Source organism: Penaeus japonicus, unplaced genomic scaffold, assembly GCF_977035675.1.
Source record: "Penaeus japonicus unplaced genomic scaffold, GWHDUDI00000001_assembly GWHDUDI00000019, whole genome shotgun sequence".
In the NCBI taxonomy this organism is placed as follows: domain Eukaryota; kingdom Metazoa; phylum Arthropoda; class Malacostraca; order Decapoda; family Penaeidae; genus Penaeus; species Penaeus japonicus.
In genome coordinates, this window is record NW_028234421.1 from 12,488,354 (window position 1) to 12,506,968 (window position 18,615).

General features: G+C 40.7%; 1 protein-coding gene across 10 annotated transcripts in view; it reads right to left on the minus strand.

Moving 5' to 3' along the window:
• Window positions 1-4,714: 4,714 nt before the first annotated feature.
• Window positions 4,715-18,615, minus strand: part of Imp (IGF-II mRNA-binding protein) — a 222,650-nt gene continuing 208,749 nt past the window's right edge. For 9 of the 10 annotated variants that reach the window (XM_086547399.1, XM_043007989.2, XM_086547393.1 and 6 more), the window contains 8 exons: window positions 14,256-14,546; window positions 13,710-13,858; window positions 12,138-12,303; window positions 10,662-10,937; window positions 10,349-10,540; window positions 9,701-9,799; window positions 9,380-9,523; window positions 4,715-9,236 (listed from right to left, as the gene is read on the minus strand). In XM_086547399.1, coding sequence (XP_086403525.1) covers window positions 9,141-9,236; window positions 9,380-9,523; window positions 9,701-9,799; window positions 10,349-10,540; window positions 10,662-10,937; window positions 12,138-12,303; window positions 13,710-13,858; window positions 14,256-14,546 — 1,413 coding nt within the window. In that variant the 3' untranslated portion in view covers window positions 4,715-9,140. Of the gene's footprint in view, window positions 9,237-9,379; window positions 9,524-9,700; window positions 9,800-10,348; window positions 10,541-10,661; window positions 10,938-12,137; window positions 12,304-13,709; window positions 13,859-14,255; window positions 14,547-16,220; window positions 16,422-18,615 lie in introns of those variants that run through there. The other variant, XM_043007990.2, reaches the window with a different exon arrangement.

An 18,615-nucleotide genomic window follows, 5' to 3' on the forward strand; every position in this document is an offset into this window, starting at 1 on the left:
AAAGAGACATCGAAAGAGCGAAAGAGAGAGAATGAAAATAGAGAGGGAGAGGGAGAGAGAATGAAAAGAGAGGCAGAGGGGGAGAGAATGAAAAGAGAGGGAGAGGGGGAGAGAATGAAAAGAGAGAGAGAGGGAGAGGGGGAGAGAATGAAAAGAGAGAGAGAGGGAGAGGGGGAGAGAATGAAAAGAGAGAGGGAGAGGGGGAGAGAATGAAAAGAGAGAGGGAGAGGGAGAGAATGGAAAGCGAGAGGGAGAGGGAGAGAGAATGGGAAGAGAGGGAGAGAGAATGGAAAGATAAAGGAAGAGGGAGAGAGAATGGAAAGAGAAGGAGAAGGAGAGAGAATGGAAAGAGAGAGGGAGAGGGAGAGAGAATGGAAAGATAGAGGGAGAGGGAGAGAATGGAAAGAGAGAGGGAGAGGGGGAGAGAATGAAAAGAGAGAGAGAGGGAGAGGGGGAGAGAATGAAAAGAGAGGGAGAGGGGGAGAGAATGAAAAGAGAGGGAGAGGGGGAGAGAGAGAGAGAAGAGAGAGAGGGAGAGGGGGAGAGAATGAAAAGAGAGAGGGAGAGGGGGAGAGAATGAAAAGAGAGAGGGAGAGGGGGAGAGAATGGAGAGAGAGAGGGAGAGGGAGAGAGAATGGAAAGAGAGAGGGAGAGGGAGAGAGAATGGAAAGAGAGAGGAGAGGGGGAGGAGAATGAAGGAGAGAGGGAGAGGAAAGAGAGGAGAGAGAGAGGAGAGGGAGAGAATGAAGAGACAGAGGAGAAGGAGAGAAGGAAGAAAGGAAAAGAGAGAGAGGGAGAGGGAGAGAGAATGGAAAGAGAGAGGGAGAGGGAGAGAGAATGGAAAGAGAGAGGGAGAGGGAGAGAGAATGGAAAGAGAGAGGGAGAGGGAGAGAGAATGGAAAGAGAGAGGGAGAGGGAGAGAGAATGGAAAGAGAGAGGGAGAGAGAGAGAAAAAATGGGAGAGATAATGGAAAGAGAGAGGGAGAGGGAGAAAGAAAGAATGGGGGAGAGAATGGAAGGAGAGGGAGAGAGAGAGAGAGAGGGAGAGGGAGAAAGAAAGAATGGGAGAAGAGGGAGAGGGAATAAGAAAGAAAGAATTGGAGAGAGAAAAAAAGAATGGGAAGAGAGGGAGAGGAGGAGAGAGAAAGAAGAGGGTGAGAGGGAGAGGAGAGAGAAGGGAGGGGAGAGAGAATGGAAAGATAGAGGGAGAGGGAGAGAATAGAGAGCGAGAGGGAGAGGGAGAAAGAAAGAATGGGAGAGAAAATGGAAAGAGAGGGAGAGGGAGAGAATGGAAAGAGAGAGGGAGAGGGAGAGAGAATGGAAAGAGAGAAGAGAGAGAGGGAAGGAGGAGAGAGAAGAATGAAAAGAGAGAGGAGAGAGAGGAGAGAGAAATGAAAGAGAGAGGGAGAGGGGAAAGAGAGAATGGAAGAGAGAGAAAGAAGAAGGGAGGAGAGGGAGAGAGAATGAAAAGAGAGAGAGGGAGAGGGAGAGAGAATGAAAAAAGAGAGGAGGACGGAGAGAGAATGTGAAAAGAGAGAGGGGGAGGGAGAGAGAATGAAAAGAGAGAGAGAGAGGAAGAGAGAGAATGAAGAGGGGAGGGAGAGAGAATGAGGAAAAGGAAGAAGAGAGAAGAGGGAGAGGAGAGAGAATGGGAAGGGAGGGAGAGGAGAGAGAATGGAAAGAGAGAAGGAGAGGGAGAGAGAATGGAAAGATAGAGGGAGAGGGAGAGAATGGAAAGAGAGAGGGAGAGGGAGAGAGAATGGAAAGAGAGGAAGAGGGAGAGGGAGGGAGAATGGAAAGAGAGAGGGAGAGGGAGAGAGAATGGAAAGAGAGAGGGAGAGGGAGAGAGAATGGAAAGAGAGAGGGAGAGGGAGAGAGAGAAAGAGGAGAGAGGGAGAGGGAGGGAGAATGGAAAGAGAGAGGGAGAGGGAGAAAGAAAGAATGGGAGAGAGAATGGAAAGAGAGGGAGAGGGAGAGAATGGAAAGAGAGGAAGAGGGAGAGGGAGAGAGAATGGAAAGAGAGGAAGAGGGAGAGGGAGAAGGAGAGAGAATGGAAAGAGAGAGGAAGAGGGAGAGGGAGGGAGAATGGAAAGAGAGAGGGAGAGGGAGAGAGAATGGAAAGAGAGAGGGAGAGGGAGAGAATGGAAAGAGAGAGGGAGAGGGAGGGAGAATGGAAAGAGAGGGAGAGGGAGGGAGAATGGAAAGAGAGAGGGAGAGGGAGAAAGAAAGAATGGGAGAGAGAGGGAGAGGGAGAGAGAATGGAAAGAGAGGGAGAGGGAGAGAGAAAGAATGGGGGAGAGAAGGGAAAGAGTGGGAGAGGGAGAGAGAATGGAAGGAGAGGGAGAAAGAAAGAATGGGGGAGAGGGAGAGGGAGAAAGAAAGAATGGGAGAGAGAGAGAGGGAGAGGGAGAAAGAAAGAATGGGAGAGAGAGAGAGAGGGAGAAAGAAAGAAAGAATGGGAGAGAAGAAAAGAATGGAGAAAGAAAGAGGGGAGAGAGAGAGAGAGGAGAAGAAGAGAAGGAGAGGGAGGGAGAGAAAGAAAAAAGAGAGGAGGACGGAGAGAGAATGTGAAAAGAGAGAGGGGGAGGGAGAGAGAATGGAAGAGAGAGGAGAGATGGGAGAGAAGAGAGAGGAGAGAGGGAGGAGAGAGAGAGAGGAGAGAGGGGGAGGAGGAGAGAAAAGAAGAATGGGAGGGAAGAGGAGAAGAAAAGAGGGGAGAGAGAGAGAGGAAAGGAGAGAGAGAGGGAAGGGGAGAGAGGAAGGGAGAGAGAAAGTAAGTAAGAAAGAATGGGAGAGATTTAAAAAAAATGGGGGAGAGAGAGAGAGGGAGAGAAAATAAGAAAGAATGGGAGAGAGAGAAAGAAAGGATGGGAGAGAGAGAGATAGAGAGAAAGAATGGGAGAGATAGATAGATAGAATTGGAGAGATAGAGATAGAGATAGAAATAGAGAGAGAAAGAGAGATAGGATGGGAGAGAGAGAGAGTGAGAGATAGTATGGGAGAGAGAAAGAGTGAGAGATAGTATGGGAGAGAGAAAAAAAAGAGAGATAGAAATAATGGGAGATATAGATAGATAAAATGGGAGAGAGAGAGGGAGGGGGAGAAAGAAAGAAAGAATGGGAGAGAAAGTAAGAAAGCATGGGAGAGAAAGAAAGAAAGAATGGGAGAGAAAGATAGAAAGAATGGGGGGAAAGGGAGAGAGAGAGGGGGAGAGAAAGTAAGAAAGAATGGGAGAGGGAGAGAGAGAAAGAAAGAATGAGAGAGAGAGAGGGAGAGAAAGCAAGAAAGAATGGGAGAGAGATAGATAGAGAAAATGGGAGAGAGAAAGAGAGGGAGGGGGGTAGAAAGAAAGAAAGAATGGGAGAGAGAGGGGGGGGAGGGGGGAGAAAGAAAGAAAGAATGGGAGAGAGAGGGAGAGAAAGTAAGAAAGAATGGGAGAGATAGATAGAAAGAATGAGAGAGAGAGAGAGAGGGGAGAAGAGAAGAATGGAGAGAGGGAGAGAGAGAGAGAAGTGGGAGAGATAGAATAGAAGAGGAGGAGAGAGAGAGAGGGGGGGGGAGAGAGAGGGAGAGGAGAGAAGAGAATGGGAGGAGAGAGGGGTGAGAGGAGAGATGATGGGGAGAGAGAGAGGGGGGGGGGAGGGAGATAGAAAGAAAGAATGGGGGTGGAGGGGGGAGAGAGAGGGAGGGTGAGGGTGAGGGGGGGGGAGAGAGAGAGAGAGAGAGAGAGAGGGGGGGAGGGAAGGAGGAAGGGGGAGAAAGAAAGAAAGGGAGAGAAAGTAAGAAAGAATGGGAGAGAGAGAGAGGGAGAGAAAGTAAGAAAGAATGGGAGAGAAAAAGAAAGAATAGGAGAGAGAATAAGAGGTAGGGAGAGGGAAGGAGAATGAGAGAGAAGTTCATGTAAATATGATCATAGTACTTATAAAATGTAATAAGTCAGAAGTATTATTGAAGAGAGTACCATCAAAAGATTATAGTACTAGTGATTTTTTACTTATCTATATCCTCGTACTGGTATTTTTTTCACGTGTATACACCTATTCATAGATTATATAGTTATACTAATTATATTTATCATTCTTAATTTAAACCGTTAGAAAGAGAGGATTGCATATAGATAATGAATACTATGAGAGCGTTAAAATGTTTACGTTTTGAGTTTCAACGCAGCAGGACTAAAATGCGTTTATTCAAGACTATTCTGTCTTCAAGGGAAATATTTACATGTGACTGACAGGCATTTGTTCATACACTGACTTGATTAGCATACATATAAAGGGCATAAATATTGATTTTCTGAGTTGTATTTGTTCTAGTGATTATCATGTCAATAAACAGGGTCATATAAACTATATTGTATGAATATTTTATAAGCTTTGCTATCAGATTCTAGCACGCCAGCAATAAGTAATGTAGCCTCATCCCACTCTCTTTACGAGTACCAGTGCATTCAGTGGCATTTTACAGTTAGTTAAATACTTCCAAGTTTGCAGTATAAGTAATTTGAAAAGGCTCTCATTACATTTTATATTTCCTTGTTTTCTGCAAGAACATTTCTTTTATAATTTACACAATACCATATTCCAAAAAAGATAAATATAGCAGATCGCTTAGGTTTACTTGTAAACCAGAGTGATAATCAAGATTTATTTTGTCAACAGCTCGGGTTTCAGCAGGTAAGTCGACATCAGGGTAAAGGGTAATGAAAGTGATCTTTTAACCTGAAATTGTTTATTACTTGAACCAGTAGAGAGGAGAAGCGGTGGCTGGTACCCAAATGTGGTGGATGTGGTGTTCGAGGCGGTGGTTTGCGGTGTGATGATGGTGGCAACGCCTGACAGACGGAGATATTCTCTCATCCCCAGGCAGAGTTTTCTTTATTTATTTAAGAAATATGGTTTTAATTGGTTGGTTGGTAGGATGCCCCCTCCAGGTCGGCCCAGGGTGGCGGTGGCGGTTGTTGCTGTACTATTAATACAGTTGTTGTAGTAGTAGTAGTAATGGTAGTAATGACGCGGCTCGGGTACGCCCCCTGCGACGTCGACAGCGGCACTAGGCACACGGTGGGAGGTGCGGGGGAGGCGGGTGGTAGATGCTTTGTACATGGAGGCGCCGCCGGGAAGTCCAGGAGGTGGACGCACACAGGCCAAGTGGTTGTCGTGGCAGTTGGGTCTGGTCGGGGGGTCGAGAGAGTAGGGGAGGGGGGTTGGGGCGACAGGGGTTGACTTGAACCACGTAGGCCTAAAGCTGCTACGGAGACATCCTACAGTGGATGATGGGGCCAAGTGGTGCTTTTCTTGGAGGTTGAGTGGTCAGACGAGCTAACCAATGGAGACCACGCAGGGACCAATTGGCCAGAGAGGTTTTGGGGATATGGTTTGGGGTTGGGGGTCACAGAGGCACCTTAGGGAAAGGGGTTATGAGTGCCTGTTAGGAGGCAGATAGGATCCTCTGGTCTGGGTTACCAAGTGTCTGCCTGGCTACCATTATCAGAATATACAGCTACCACGCAAGACACAGGTAGCCCGCACATGACAACAGCCGACCACTTCCACCCAGTTACTTCACTTGCATAAATACATAGCCTCAGATTCACTATGTATCATCTCAAACATTACTCAAGCCTTTTTTTTATTTCCAATTGGTTGAAAGATAGAGAAAGAAATGAAAATTCATAAAAGAAAAGCAAATATCGATACCTTCCAATTTCCTTTAGGTTGCAACCAAGTGGGAGTGGCTGGCTTGTCTTGGATACACCTTAGACCAGATGTGGGAACCTTGGAACATGGGATCCCTCAGCATGGCTTGGGCAGGGAGGGTGGAGTGCGAGTCTGGCAAAGACCATCATAGCTCTCACAATATATTACAGGAGCCCTTGCCAAACCCATACTCGAACCGCCCGCGCCCACTGCCCACAGAGGGAGAGGTCGCAACAACAGCTGCTCGTGCCTCTGCTCATTTAACAGGACAGCTGCGCGTGCTTGCAATCGTCGCACGCGAGAGCTGCATCCACGACGTCTCCCCTGCACCAGCGAGTGGAAAGAAAATAGTAGCAGCAAAAGACAAATCTTTTTCTTAACATGGCATTCAAAGGCAAAAAGGAATTAATTGGTTCTGTGGTGATGCATGGGCAAGTATCAACTACTCAAAATAAATGATAAATAAGTTAAAATCAAATAAAACCTGTGATTATTAAGAACAAAGATTCCTGTATGCAGAATAGAACTGAAAAAACGAATCTGACCTTTTTTTCCTTTCTTTCCACCCGGGAGTTTTCAAGTGCTGCACAACTAATTCCAAGAAGTGAACCATGATGGGTAAGAAGTCCTCATACATAATCTAAACATAACAGCTAAACAAACTTGAAGAGTACTATGTGAGGAACCCTTTGCCTGAATACTTACAGAAACGTTTTTTTAACAATATTGTAATTTTGTCATATGAGCCAAACTTTAAATGTGCTGTATTAAAGTGTAAAAAAGGTTATATTTCCATGTAGGGAGGTATAAAAATTTGATCCTTTCTATAACAATGTAATCATAATCGTTTCCTTCCGTTACTTTTCTCCAAGCATCCAGACAGAGGGCCCCGGAACCTGTCATCTGAAAGGTTATCCAGTGAGGAGACTGTTACATACACTAGCGCAAAAACCAAGTGCTGTTTTATAATCAGACGACACTGTTGTACTATTGGTGATTTTGAAATCTGGATATTACTTCAATATGGCCTTAAATTTCTCTATGAAAAAAAGGGGTTACTGAACCTTATTGATGTAGTATTCATGGATCATAATCACCAATTGTATCATATACAGTCCAGTGGGAATACAGGCAGAATAGATTTTTTTTAATAATCATAATCATCAAACAGCGTCTACATGGAACGCACCTACCACCAGTGGATCTCTGCTAAACCGTACTGCACAATTCTTAAGGGAACACAACTTGATGTCAACCTGGCTTTGGAAAACAAGTCAACCAATCCGATAACAACGTGTATGCTTAGCACAGCCAATCACATTTCAAGCCAGTCCGAGAGGAAGAAATCCTGCTGATATCAAGTCAGGCACCAAGAATTGCGGGTCTTTTGTTGCTCCACACTAAAAGGCATGAAGTACTTGGGTACAAGGTAAGCTGACCGGGGTTGAATGCTTTCATGGAAACGATACGTCTTGTACAAGTGCTTTTTTGTTGTTGTAGCAAGTTTTGGAGCTTTGAAAATGACAAAGAATAATACTTTGGACCTAGACAAATTTCTTAGCGGCGTCTAACTGCAATCGGCATAAAACTGACTTTGCACATTTCCTTCCTGCTTTGACCAAACTTCTTGCACTCAAAGCACTTTAACACCTTTGACATGGGAAGCAGACAGCAGAGTATCTCAATCCCACAGCATCTCAGCAAGTCCTCTTTGTGAATCAACTGAGAAATTAGATACAGCGATAGCCATGGCCAGAACACTCATGCAGACACACAACAGACTATCACACGCATTGGTAAAGGAGAGGATCAACTGGGTTTTTGTAGGACTTACTTTTGAACTTTACATTCACTTCATATCCGCAAGCTGACACCTTACTGCAAAGCTGAAGTATTTGTTTTTATCTTGCAAGAAGTGCCCCTGTACTGATCCTATCCATACCATATATAGGCAAACATTGCAACCATTCCCCCTTAGTACAATGCAAAACTGATTAGTATCTCTGGTGCTTCCATCAACATTATATATGAGAAAAAACTTGAGGCTTATATAGGAAAACACAAACAATATGGAATCTGGCAGGAATTGCTGAGGTGCTGTAGGATATCAACTGGTGTAGGAGTGAGGTAGCTCAGGTGGCGTGGGGGAGGAGTGTCCCCGTCCCCACTCCACGTTCACAGACGCAGCGCGCGGCAGGCCTGTGCTGCATCAATCATCTTCTAGAGTCACCTGAGTGAAGTATTTCAATGTTCATGGTACTACAAAATCAGTGGGCATTTTCATCTAGAGTATACATCATTTCCTGTTTTGCATACATTGTTTTGTTTTGTGAGTTCGGAATTTTGATCCCCTGTCATTAACATTTCAAACTTCCTTGTGGAACTGTGGTATGGTGTCCACCTTTTTGGAGTAGCGGAAACGTTGGTACTTGAGCGCATGCCAAGTCCCCCGTAGAGTCAGCCTAGGGTCTACTGACCTGAAGAGAGGTGGTATGTGGAGAGTGCTCACAAGGCTTTTATTGTATAGCATTTTCCATGCTACATTTATACTATTTTCCTTCATTAAAAAAAATTTAACAAAAAATTGCTCCAACAATGTATCAAAAATAAACTTTGCTATAACTTTGCGTACAAAAAAGACCATATTATAACAATGGTCCATTATATTCCACAAACTTTTGTACTAGTTAACTAAACAGCGGAGCCCTGATATCAGCAGTGCCCACACTAACTAGACGAGCAGACAACACCACTTCAACGTGGGCCACTGGGCTTAAGGTTGCCTGGTGTACCATGACTCGCCTCAGCTGGCCGCGAAATTGACTGGTGCGGCCAGCAGGTGTACACAGGGGGTCAGAACTCAACACAGGAGCCTCAGGTGCACATTTACAGATGCACACATATGCCTACATGCACACATTATTTGTGCACATGTGGCTTGGGCACTACACAACACAACGGTCTCTCAGTTACTTGATGCACCTTTGTCACAACTCATGTCTGGGGCCCAGGGAGGGTGACGGGCGGTACTAGTACACATCACACTCATTGTATAACGACAAAGGTATTACCTGAATATCTTTTTTTTAAAGGCAATCACTAGAAGCATTTCACATCCGCTGTAAACAAAATCATAGTCTATGATAAACAAAACAAGACCCTACATATACATCAACGCAAATCAATCCAACAGCTACAATGCTAATACTCTACTCTTCAGACAATCCCCCTGAGATCTGTGATGCGTTGGTCAAGCTCAGGTCAGCCGGCCTGGGCCCCAGAGGCAAAACAAGCAAGCAAGCGAGGTCAAGTGATCGAGGCCGCCGACACACCCAGTCAGTCCTAAGCTCCAATATCTCCGTCTCTTTGGTATGTCGCTTGGGGCGTGGTGCTGGCGTGTGGGCGGGACTTTGTTACGATGTCGTTTCTCTAGTCGTGACCTCACTGCACCCGTGATGTTGTGGGTCCGCGACTGCCCCTCCCGCTGCTGGGGGCGGTTGACATCTGGATGATAGCTCTGATGCGACGCTGGGCTGACTGTAATGGGAAAAGCATTTGCCTTTTAATAAGAGCCGTCTGTAAAAATAATTACCTAAAAAGATAAATATAAACAACCTCAACACAACTGCCTCTAACATTATATTTCCTCTTTAAATAAGAAGTAGCTCTGAAGAACCTACCTGTACAGAGAAGAAGGGGCCTAAGATGTGGACGGTTGTTTCTTCTGAAGTTGTGGTTCCTTGTTGGGGAAGCTTAATCACCGAACCTGTCTGGCGCTGGAGATCACGCACATTTTGACCACCTTTACCAATTATGCGTCCAACCTGAAAATTACACAGTTTTTTTTTAGTAGTTACTATAACATCATCTTAAAGAATGATGAGTTAATCTGTAAGTAATGCCACACACATGTGTAGAGAATGACCACATATAAATTATATAATGTCCTTGACAGTAAAGAAAATCTATGCATAGTTAAAAAAAACTTCCACAACACTTACCTGTGATGACGGTACAATAATCTCTACAGTTAGTCGAACATCCTCCACTCCTACACCGTAGCCCTCTTCACGAATCTTCTCAAAGATCAGGAACTGTGCCTAATGGAAGATAGGAATACAATCCATAATGCTTTAATTCACTAGGCAATTCTCAATGTATGCAACTCAATGCAATACAGGTACAAGTATAAAAAGAGAGATACACAAGGTTGATTTAATTTGCATTTTATTTCAGATCTCTTATGTACCTGAAACTTTGTTATTTATATTTTCATTTTATACTATTACTGTGACAGCTAATTAATAACTAAATCTATGATGCACATGACAAACTAATTAATGAAAATAAGTATATGAATAAAGGCTATACAGTCATCTGCAAATCACAAATCAAAGCTCTGACTCTGCAAAGGGAGGCAACATTTTTTGAAGTCTTATTTTCATGTCGCCTACAAAACTTTTTCATGTTATAGTACAGACACCCTACAGTTAAATAAACTTCTACTGAAAACAAATAAATATACAATTGGCAATACAAATAAAGGCACGAGCTAATTTTGGCATCATCCTTTTGATGTGAACTGCATTAAATTGCACAAGAGGAATAGCTGCCTCCTAAACCATTCAACAACAGTCGCTAAGACTTACCTTCCACTGAGCTTCGGGTGTCCCTACTATGGTTACTTTTCTTTCCGTCTGCTCCGTGGGTCGCCCATCCTCCTCAAGTGGGGCAATCTTCACAGATGCTCCACTAAATCGGATAATGTTACGGATATGTGACCCCTTAGTCCCAATAATGGCACCAACAGCAGAGTTAGGGATGTATAGATATGCCATTTCCTGCAGAAAGGGAAGAGTAAGATTATACAAAGTAGTGAGAAACCTGTATGCATATTCATTTCTGGAATAACTTGATCATTATCTAAGCTGAGGCTTGAAAGAAACACATCCGATGACTTACCTCGCATACCTCCGAAGTGTGAGAGCCTTGCTGGCCAGGAATAGGAGTGGGATAAAGTGGTGGATAGGAAGCAGGAGAAGACCCATACATGCCCATACTACCAGCTGCACCACCTCCTCGAGGAAGGCCAAAACCTACTGTTGACATCATGGCCATTGGATGCAGGCCAGGGAACATGGCACTCTGGGGAGCGAATGCTTGCAAGTCGCTCTCATAACTGTTCCTGAGGCGAGAACTGATCATATTCTCAGCCTGTGCTATATCTTCAATATTACCCTGTAGAGAGCCACAAAGATTTAGTATATTGTTCCTTAAACTAATTACAACTTATATAACCAAGAAACTTAACCTACAAAATCACTAAAGAATACAATGGGCTTTCTGCCACAGAGCATTACGCTTCCTTTTTCTTATTCTTTCTTTGTGGTGTAATATTCCCTCTCGAAGAAAGTATCCTACCTGATTTTTTAAGTTTAATCAAGTGCATGGCTTTAGTTCCAAAATAATTCAGGAAGTTATATAGTTATTTACTTCTCTCTAGAAAATATACATGCTTATCTTTAACTTCAGAAATTATGGAAGAATAACCAAATCATATCAAGATATTGAATAAATAGCTAACCAGTTATCACTTCAAGGCTAAGGGGCCTTTAACTGCAACATCCTTAAAAGAGATGGCAACATTACTCATTCCAATTACTGATCTGTAATTAAGTCAGATAATGCCTTAATTCACAGTGGCTCTGTCTCTTTTAACCCAAAAAACAGTCGTGTACACATTTCCTTACTGTGTGTTATCAGATTCACTTTTCACCTTTGTATATTACTCAAAAATTATTTGTAATGACTTCCAAAGTGTGAAACAAGTGCTATTGTTAACTCTGTATATACTTTTTCTGAACCAGAATAGGTTTATTAAATATCTTCTTAGCTTGCCCTTTTGAATTTACCATTTGGATATCAAATCCACAATATTTTTTTCAATCCTTGTTATATCAACTACTTAAATGTAAAAAAAATAAGTGAATCTAACTATGCTCTAGAATTAGACAAATTTCAGTCTCGGTGCCAAATACTTCTTGCCTTATCTTATCCACAGTCATGAGAGGTATGGCAATGGTTTACTAAACATATTGCAAATTACTAAAATATATTGCCAATTAACTGATATATTACTTAACATTCACAAATAATTATATATTCACTCACATGTTAAATATACAAAAATATGACGAGAGAGAGTAAAATTTGGCAAGCCACTTATTCTGTAAGGAGGCCTGATAATAGGCAAAAAAATCACTTTTATTATGCAAGATAAAAAAAAATTGACGACTTGTCAACATTTTTCTATACAAGTTTCTTCCTAAACAATCATATCATCTTCTACTTCTAAAGAGTGTTTAATCTATAAATCCCCCTTATCATGATATATATTACCATAAGCTAGCAACCTCTTCCGCACATTGCAAACCATACCTTTATAGTAATGATTCTTTCTAAGTTGAAGCTATTGATATCATTGATGCTGGAGACTGTGATCTTGGTGCTGGTATCATCCATGATTTTCTTGATGGTTGTTCCTCCTTTTCCGATGATGCGGCCAATCAGGTTGTTGTGAGCGAGAATCTTCAGGGGTACCTCTCTGCAAGAGAGAATGTTCGTGATAAAAGGTGGGATATAGGCAATTACATTGTGTGTGCATTTATTTATTTATTTTTTTTTTTTGGAGGGGGGGGGGGGGTGTGTTATTTATGTACTCTACACATTAATGATTGATATGAAGGGAACATAAGGGCTACCAAGGAGGCCCTAAAAAAGAAAATTATTTTGTGTTGGTCTTTTTACCAAGTTACTTATAATGATGTAAAAACATAAATTGGAATACACACACACAAAAAAAGAAAAGAAATGAAGAGGGAAATTTATCTGACTTTACATGATCAATTCAAATTAAATTAAAGGAATCTAGTTAACTGACAGTACTGTTTCAATGGACTTAATTTCAGAGAAGTAGATCAGTGTTACTTGAAATATTAAAATCTCATTTTAACAGAATAATTTGCTACTACTGGGTTGTGATAATTACACTATATTTACTTATGTATCATTGTGATTAACAAGAGCAGGTATTGGATGTCAAGAAAATAATCTTGGTAAAATAATTTATAAACTTGTGGGCAATATTTTATATAGAGTTCCACATAAAAAAAAATCAAAGAATAATTTTTTTCAATTCAAAAGAACAGCTAGAATACTTGATTATCATAATAATAATACTCTTTTTTTCTAACACAACCCAACCCCAATAGTATGATTCAACCTCCTTTTATAGGTATCCAGTACTTAATGAACATAAAAAAAGGGGCAAAGGAAAAATAATTTTATAAGAATGATTTAAAGATTTTTTTAAAACCAATCAAATTACATGAACCCTTAATTACTATCTTATCATATGACAAAAAAATCTATCTATCTAGCTCCATAGTTTACATAAAATTAGCAATCAAATTTTCTCCTTATTCATTTGAGTAAATTATAACTTCAGAAACACTGGAATCTCAGTCTAATGAGGTCTGAAATTTCTGCTCAATAGTCACCACTATGATTACATATTTAGTTATGGGTAACCAGTGCTACTGAAACATGTTGGCAAGAGTTTGTCAACCTCGGCAAAAAATGACCCTAGAGTTTTATAAAATTCCCTTTTGGAAAATAAAGTTACTAAGACAAAAAAACCTTGAAAGAATGCTAGTCAACCATTTTCATGATTTTCCTATTCACATGATTCAAGAAATATCTTTTTCATTTTTCCTCATCTGTCATTGCATTTTGTTATAGTTGACTAACAAGGTATATTCAAAACCTATGACAATAGTTACAAATGACATGAGAAAAACTTAACCAACTCTTAATTCATTTTATAAGATGAGTGCATCCTATCTTACTCCTTTCTTTTTCTATTTTCAAATAAAAACATCCACTGTTTCATGCACTATGCATTGTCCTTCATCATTATATGCATACACATACAAAAAGCAATAAACATACCCCTTGTTTGTGTTATTTGCTTCCTCTTGCATAACTTCTAGTATTCGTTTACAGGCATTAGTGCAGTTCTCTGGGTTACCATAGATGGTGATGGCTTTTTCCAGAGAGCCTGCATTGTCTTTCCTGTGAACATCTACTCTGGCGCGTGTCTGAAAAAAATATTTGAAATGTCAGATTTCAGAAAATCAATTCCACTGACAACATAAAGTTCATAAATTTCACCATGGGATTTCTACTGATCCATTTCTTGGCTTGTGTTTTCAACTTTGAAGTGGTATACTTATCAAGACTGAAGCATTTCATTTAAAACACATCATATTCATAATCATGAAAAACTTTCAGGAAGAATTATCAAATGCCACAGTAAGGTTATTGTAAAAGGTCTGAGCTGCTGATGCCTTCTGAATACTTCATGATTTTTGACATTTAACAACAATGAAAGCTTAATAACCTACAGTATAATCAATACAAATACAGGAGTTTGCTTTACAGTGCTTTGGGTTATTTGAGAAAGACTGAACAAGAAGACCCATTCTCAAAACCTACCTGCTGTGTGATTGTCCTAATGGTGGCTCCCTGGCGGCCAATGATAGCGCCAACCATTTCACTAAGGACAAGGATGCGGAGGGGGAAGTCTGTGTGTCGCTGGGATGGTGAAGTTGCTCCTGGTACCCCCATGCGGCCACCCATTGCTCCACCACCCATGGCACCCCTTGGTCCACGCCTGCGGTCCATTAAGCGATCTACACGCAAAACTCCACCTTCTAGGTTGTATCCATTGAGTCGCTGGGCTGCTTCCCGTGCCGCCTCCATGGTCCCGTATGTTACATGCACCACCTGTGAGTGAGAGTAATAAAAATGAGGACTATATAACTCATGGCATAGGTGTGACAATTAAAATGATTACAATAGCTAAATCAACATAACCTTACAAATGAATGATAATACTTTGTATTAACAATATTCAGGATTGACATGTTTCTTACTTAAAGCAAGAAATACTTATACTTCAGGAATTTTTCTATATGAAGCCAGATAAACTATTTCCTGATTCACTTCAACAGCTCATAAAATATTACATCCTCAAGAACAGCACTTTAGCAAAGGTATGAGCTCACAATGTCTAATAATATTTGCACTAAACAGAGATATCCTTTGTCCAAGAACTTAGATAATAATACTGACAAATAATGAAGCCTTAGTTGTTTCTCTTCATGAATAATTTATGAAACTATGATATTTTGACTTAATAAAGCAATATATCCTACCATTGTTAAAACATTTAATAGGCTTTCCAAATAAACATATCACAAAGTTCAATTCACAAGATTAATCTAATTTTTAAAAATCTTTGAGTACAATAAAGAAAAATTCTTAAATTAAAAAAATCTACACTTGACTAATCAACATGAGACAAAAAAATGATAGTTCATAAATACAATAGTAAAAAAAACATCAATATAATTCATTGTAAAAACAAAATTAAATAATGAAATATGTTTTGACATTTGCTTTTCATCTGTATGAAAATCAGTCATTTGTTGTTACTGGATATTCACTACATAATTGATAACTATATAAAGTAGTTAAGAGTATCTATAACTTAATTCATACCTAAACATATTTTCAAGTAACCTTTTTAACCTCCTTTCACTATAACAATGAGGAATAAAAACTACTGTATGGTTCTAGCCTTGACTGATTCTTCAACAACACACAAATTGCATCTGTCTTTATTATAGATATATTCAAGAAGTTACTTTAGATAAGACCCTTTATCCAATCTAATTATTAACTAGTGAAATTAACAATAAAGTAAAGAAAAGATCTATGCTCTTTGTAGGTTCATCAACATTTTAAACTTAGGCTTAAACTAGGTTCATAAGTATCAATAAATGAAGAGCACATGGTTATCTACAAACCTAGTAGGCCTATTTACAATGATACTCATACATGTAATTCATCAATATATAATGAGCTTTAAAAATGCAATATGTAATATCAAAAGCAGTAATGGTAATGCATTCACAATCAAATACAGATTGTTCACTTTCTAGATTCCAAGCAATTCAATTTTGTGCAGTGTAAAGATGAAAATGTATTGGGGAATTTAGTATTTTGTAATGAAATTATATATTTGAGTGAATACTATTCCTTAACAGAATAAAAAATAATCAGAGTGTAAATAACTACAAAAAATCATCATATACAAAGCACGATATCTAACCAGTGGAGAAAATTAGCAAATTAGGGAAAAAAGAAAAAAAAAATCCATCCCCAAAATGCCCGGATGAACCCCTGTCGGTTGGCATTCTTCTTAATTCCTGAATGGGAATTGAAGTCACTTAACTTTCAGCAAACCTATTTTTGTGAAACAATGCTAATGTCAGATTATAATACAAAGAATACCAGGGAGCGACTAAACTTGGAACATGATTAAAAAAAGAGGAGGATTGAGACGAAAAATCAGGTTAACAAACAAGGCTCTTAGAAAGACCTAGATAGCACTACCTCATCTTCAATACCATAGTGTTCTACTTCGTCACACCAACGCGCCCTAGGATACTGGTGGTCCATCCTTCCTTCCCCACGACCTCCCATGGAGTCGAAATCTCTCAAAAGCTCTTCCGAATCTCAATATCTGAAGGGCGTCGCCTAAACGCCTCCGACCTCGAGCTCTTTCTTCCCTCGCTTTGTGGATCCGCATGCACGCGTCTCAACTCTCTCGGCCGCGGAGGAACAGGATTCATTTCCAGTAATTTCCCTTGTCTTTCTGATCTATGACGGGTTTCCTTTGTTTTTAGTCTCCGCTCCTCCTTTCCTCTCTTTTGCTTCTTACGTATTAATTTGTTTTGTATCGTTTTATCTCGACTTTTTTTTTTCGATTTTGTGTCAAGTCTTGTATTCGTACGCCTGCTTCATTGTCGTGTTCGTTTGGGATGAAACATTTCATAATTTTGAATAAGATAACGCTAGATTACATACATGCATTATTTCTATCGGGATATGTAATTCTTCTGCAATGTTTGTGTATATGTAGGTAGCCTATATAAACACAGATTTCATATATTCATATATCCCCACAATCTTGTTCGAGTGTGCATGCAAGTAAACTACAAAGCAGTAAATTCCTGTATCAACGGCCGTTATAAATGCATATATGCAATATTTTCCAGCTCTTTTAGTATTCATGTCTTCGCTTTATTCTTTAAGTTTACACCGAAAACGGAAGCGAAAGCGAATTCTGCTTAAACGTCCCCGGCCTAACCTGACAGACTCGGAAGCTAACTTTTTAATTCAATATAAAGATAATGAGGCGTGAGATGTGTGAAACCTGTTAATCTCTTGCTTGAATTATTGAAATGTGGGAATGATTTCTGTTGCATTAATCGGCGTCTTTCTTGTTTTGTCAGTAATGTCAACTATCATTTTAATCATTACTACCGATGCCATTTTTTTCATGACATTAATTCAGACTAAGACGTTATCTACCGTGTGTTCAATGGCGATATATATAAACATATGTATGTATGTTTATATAATATATATACATATATATTATATAAACATACATACATATATATATATATATATATATATATATATATATATATATATATATGTATATATGTATATATGTGTGTATGTAAGCTTGTATATATGTATATATCATATACGTTTTATATTACATAAATCTTATGTAATACGTGACCCCTCCTCCAAATGCCTCTCTCTCTCTGTCAACATCTCTCCTGCATAAAAGAACCCACATGTAACTTGTCTTGCCATCTACCATTCCGTCCCTTACTTTGCCACATGTCGCCCTCCTCATGTACACGTCGAACGCCCTACAATACGCCTGTCTCTCCTATGAAGGAGAGATCCTCTATCCTTTTAGGCGTCACCGGTGGTTCAAATGCCACATTGGCATTCCTTGTCACGCGTTCGCTGTCACGTGTCCACCGTGGCTCTCCCTCCCTCTGGCGCGTTCCCTGTGCACCCGCGCACAATCCGTGGCATGGCGGTCTTGGTGCGCATTCTGATCTATGGAGTCACGGGCATACGCAGATTGCCATACGGATACATATGGATTTGCAGTCTATGCAAAAGGGACGATGAATTCAGTACTGGCGTGTACTGTTATTATAACTGTGTAAACGAAAAGGGAGAGAGGGAATGGGATAAGGTGGTGGGGAGGGAAGGAGGAAGGCTGGTGAGGGTTGGATGAAAGGGAGGAAGGAGGTGGGAGGAAGGGAGGAAGGGGGAAGTGGAAGGGAGAAAGGGGAAAGGTGCAAGGGAGGAAGGAAGAGGTGGAAGGGGAGTATTGAAAAGGGGAACGAGGAATGGAGGGAGAGAAGAAGTGAATAGAATAGGAGAGGAGAGAAGAAAAAAGGGAGAGGAGAGGAGAGGAGAGGAGAGGAAAAAGAGAGAGAGAGAGAGAGAGAGAGAGAGAGAGAGAGAGAGAGAGAGAGAGAGAGAGAGAGAGAGAGAGAGAGAGAGAGAGAGAGAGAGAGAGAGAGAGAGAGAGAGAGAGAGAAATATGCATGCGGAACCACCTGCTGGCCGCCAAAGGGTGTGGTGTGGCAGAACGACGATGATTGCTTTTAACAAGTAGGATGCGAGACTCTCGGATTACTTCACCCGTCACTCTCATGTCCTGACTTAATTTCTTTGTACCAATACTCGTATTTATTCAGGAACGAGGAAACGGAGGAGAGAGAGAACATTGGGCGGGAAACGAGTGATGAGGGAAGTGTTGTCGTAAAACGGGAAATAAACGTGGTATGGAGGAAGACGAAGAGAAATGAGAAAAAAGAGAATGAAGATGAAACGGAAGCACAACAGAGAGAAAAGGCGAAATAGACGACGATTACATTAATGTGCAAGATATTGATACCACGAAGAA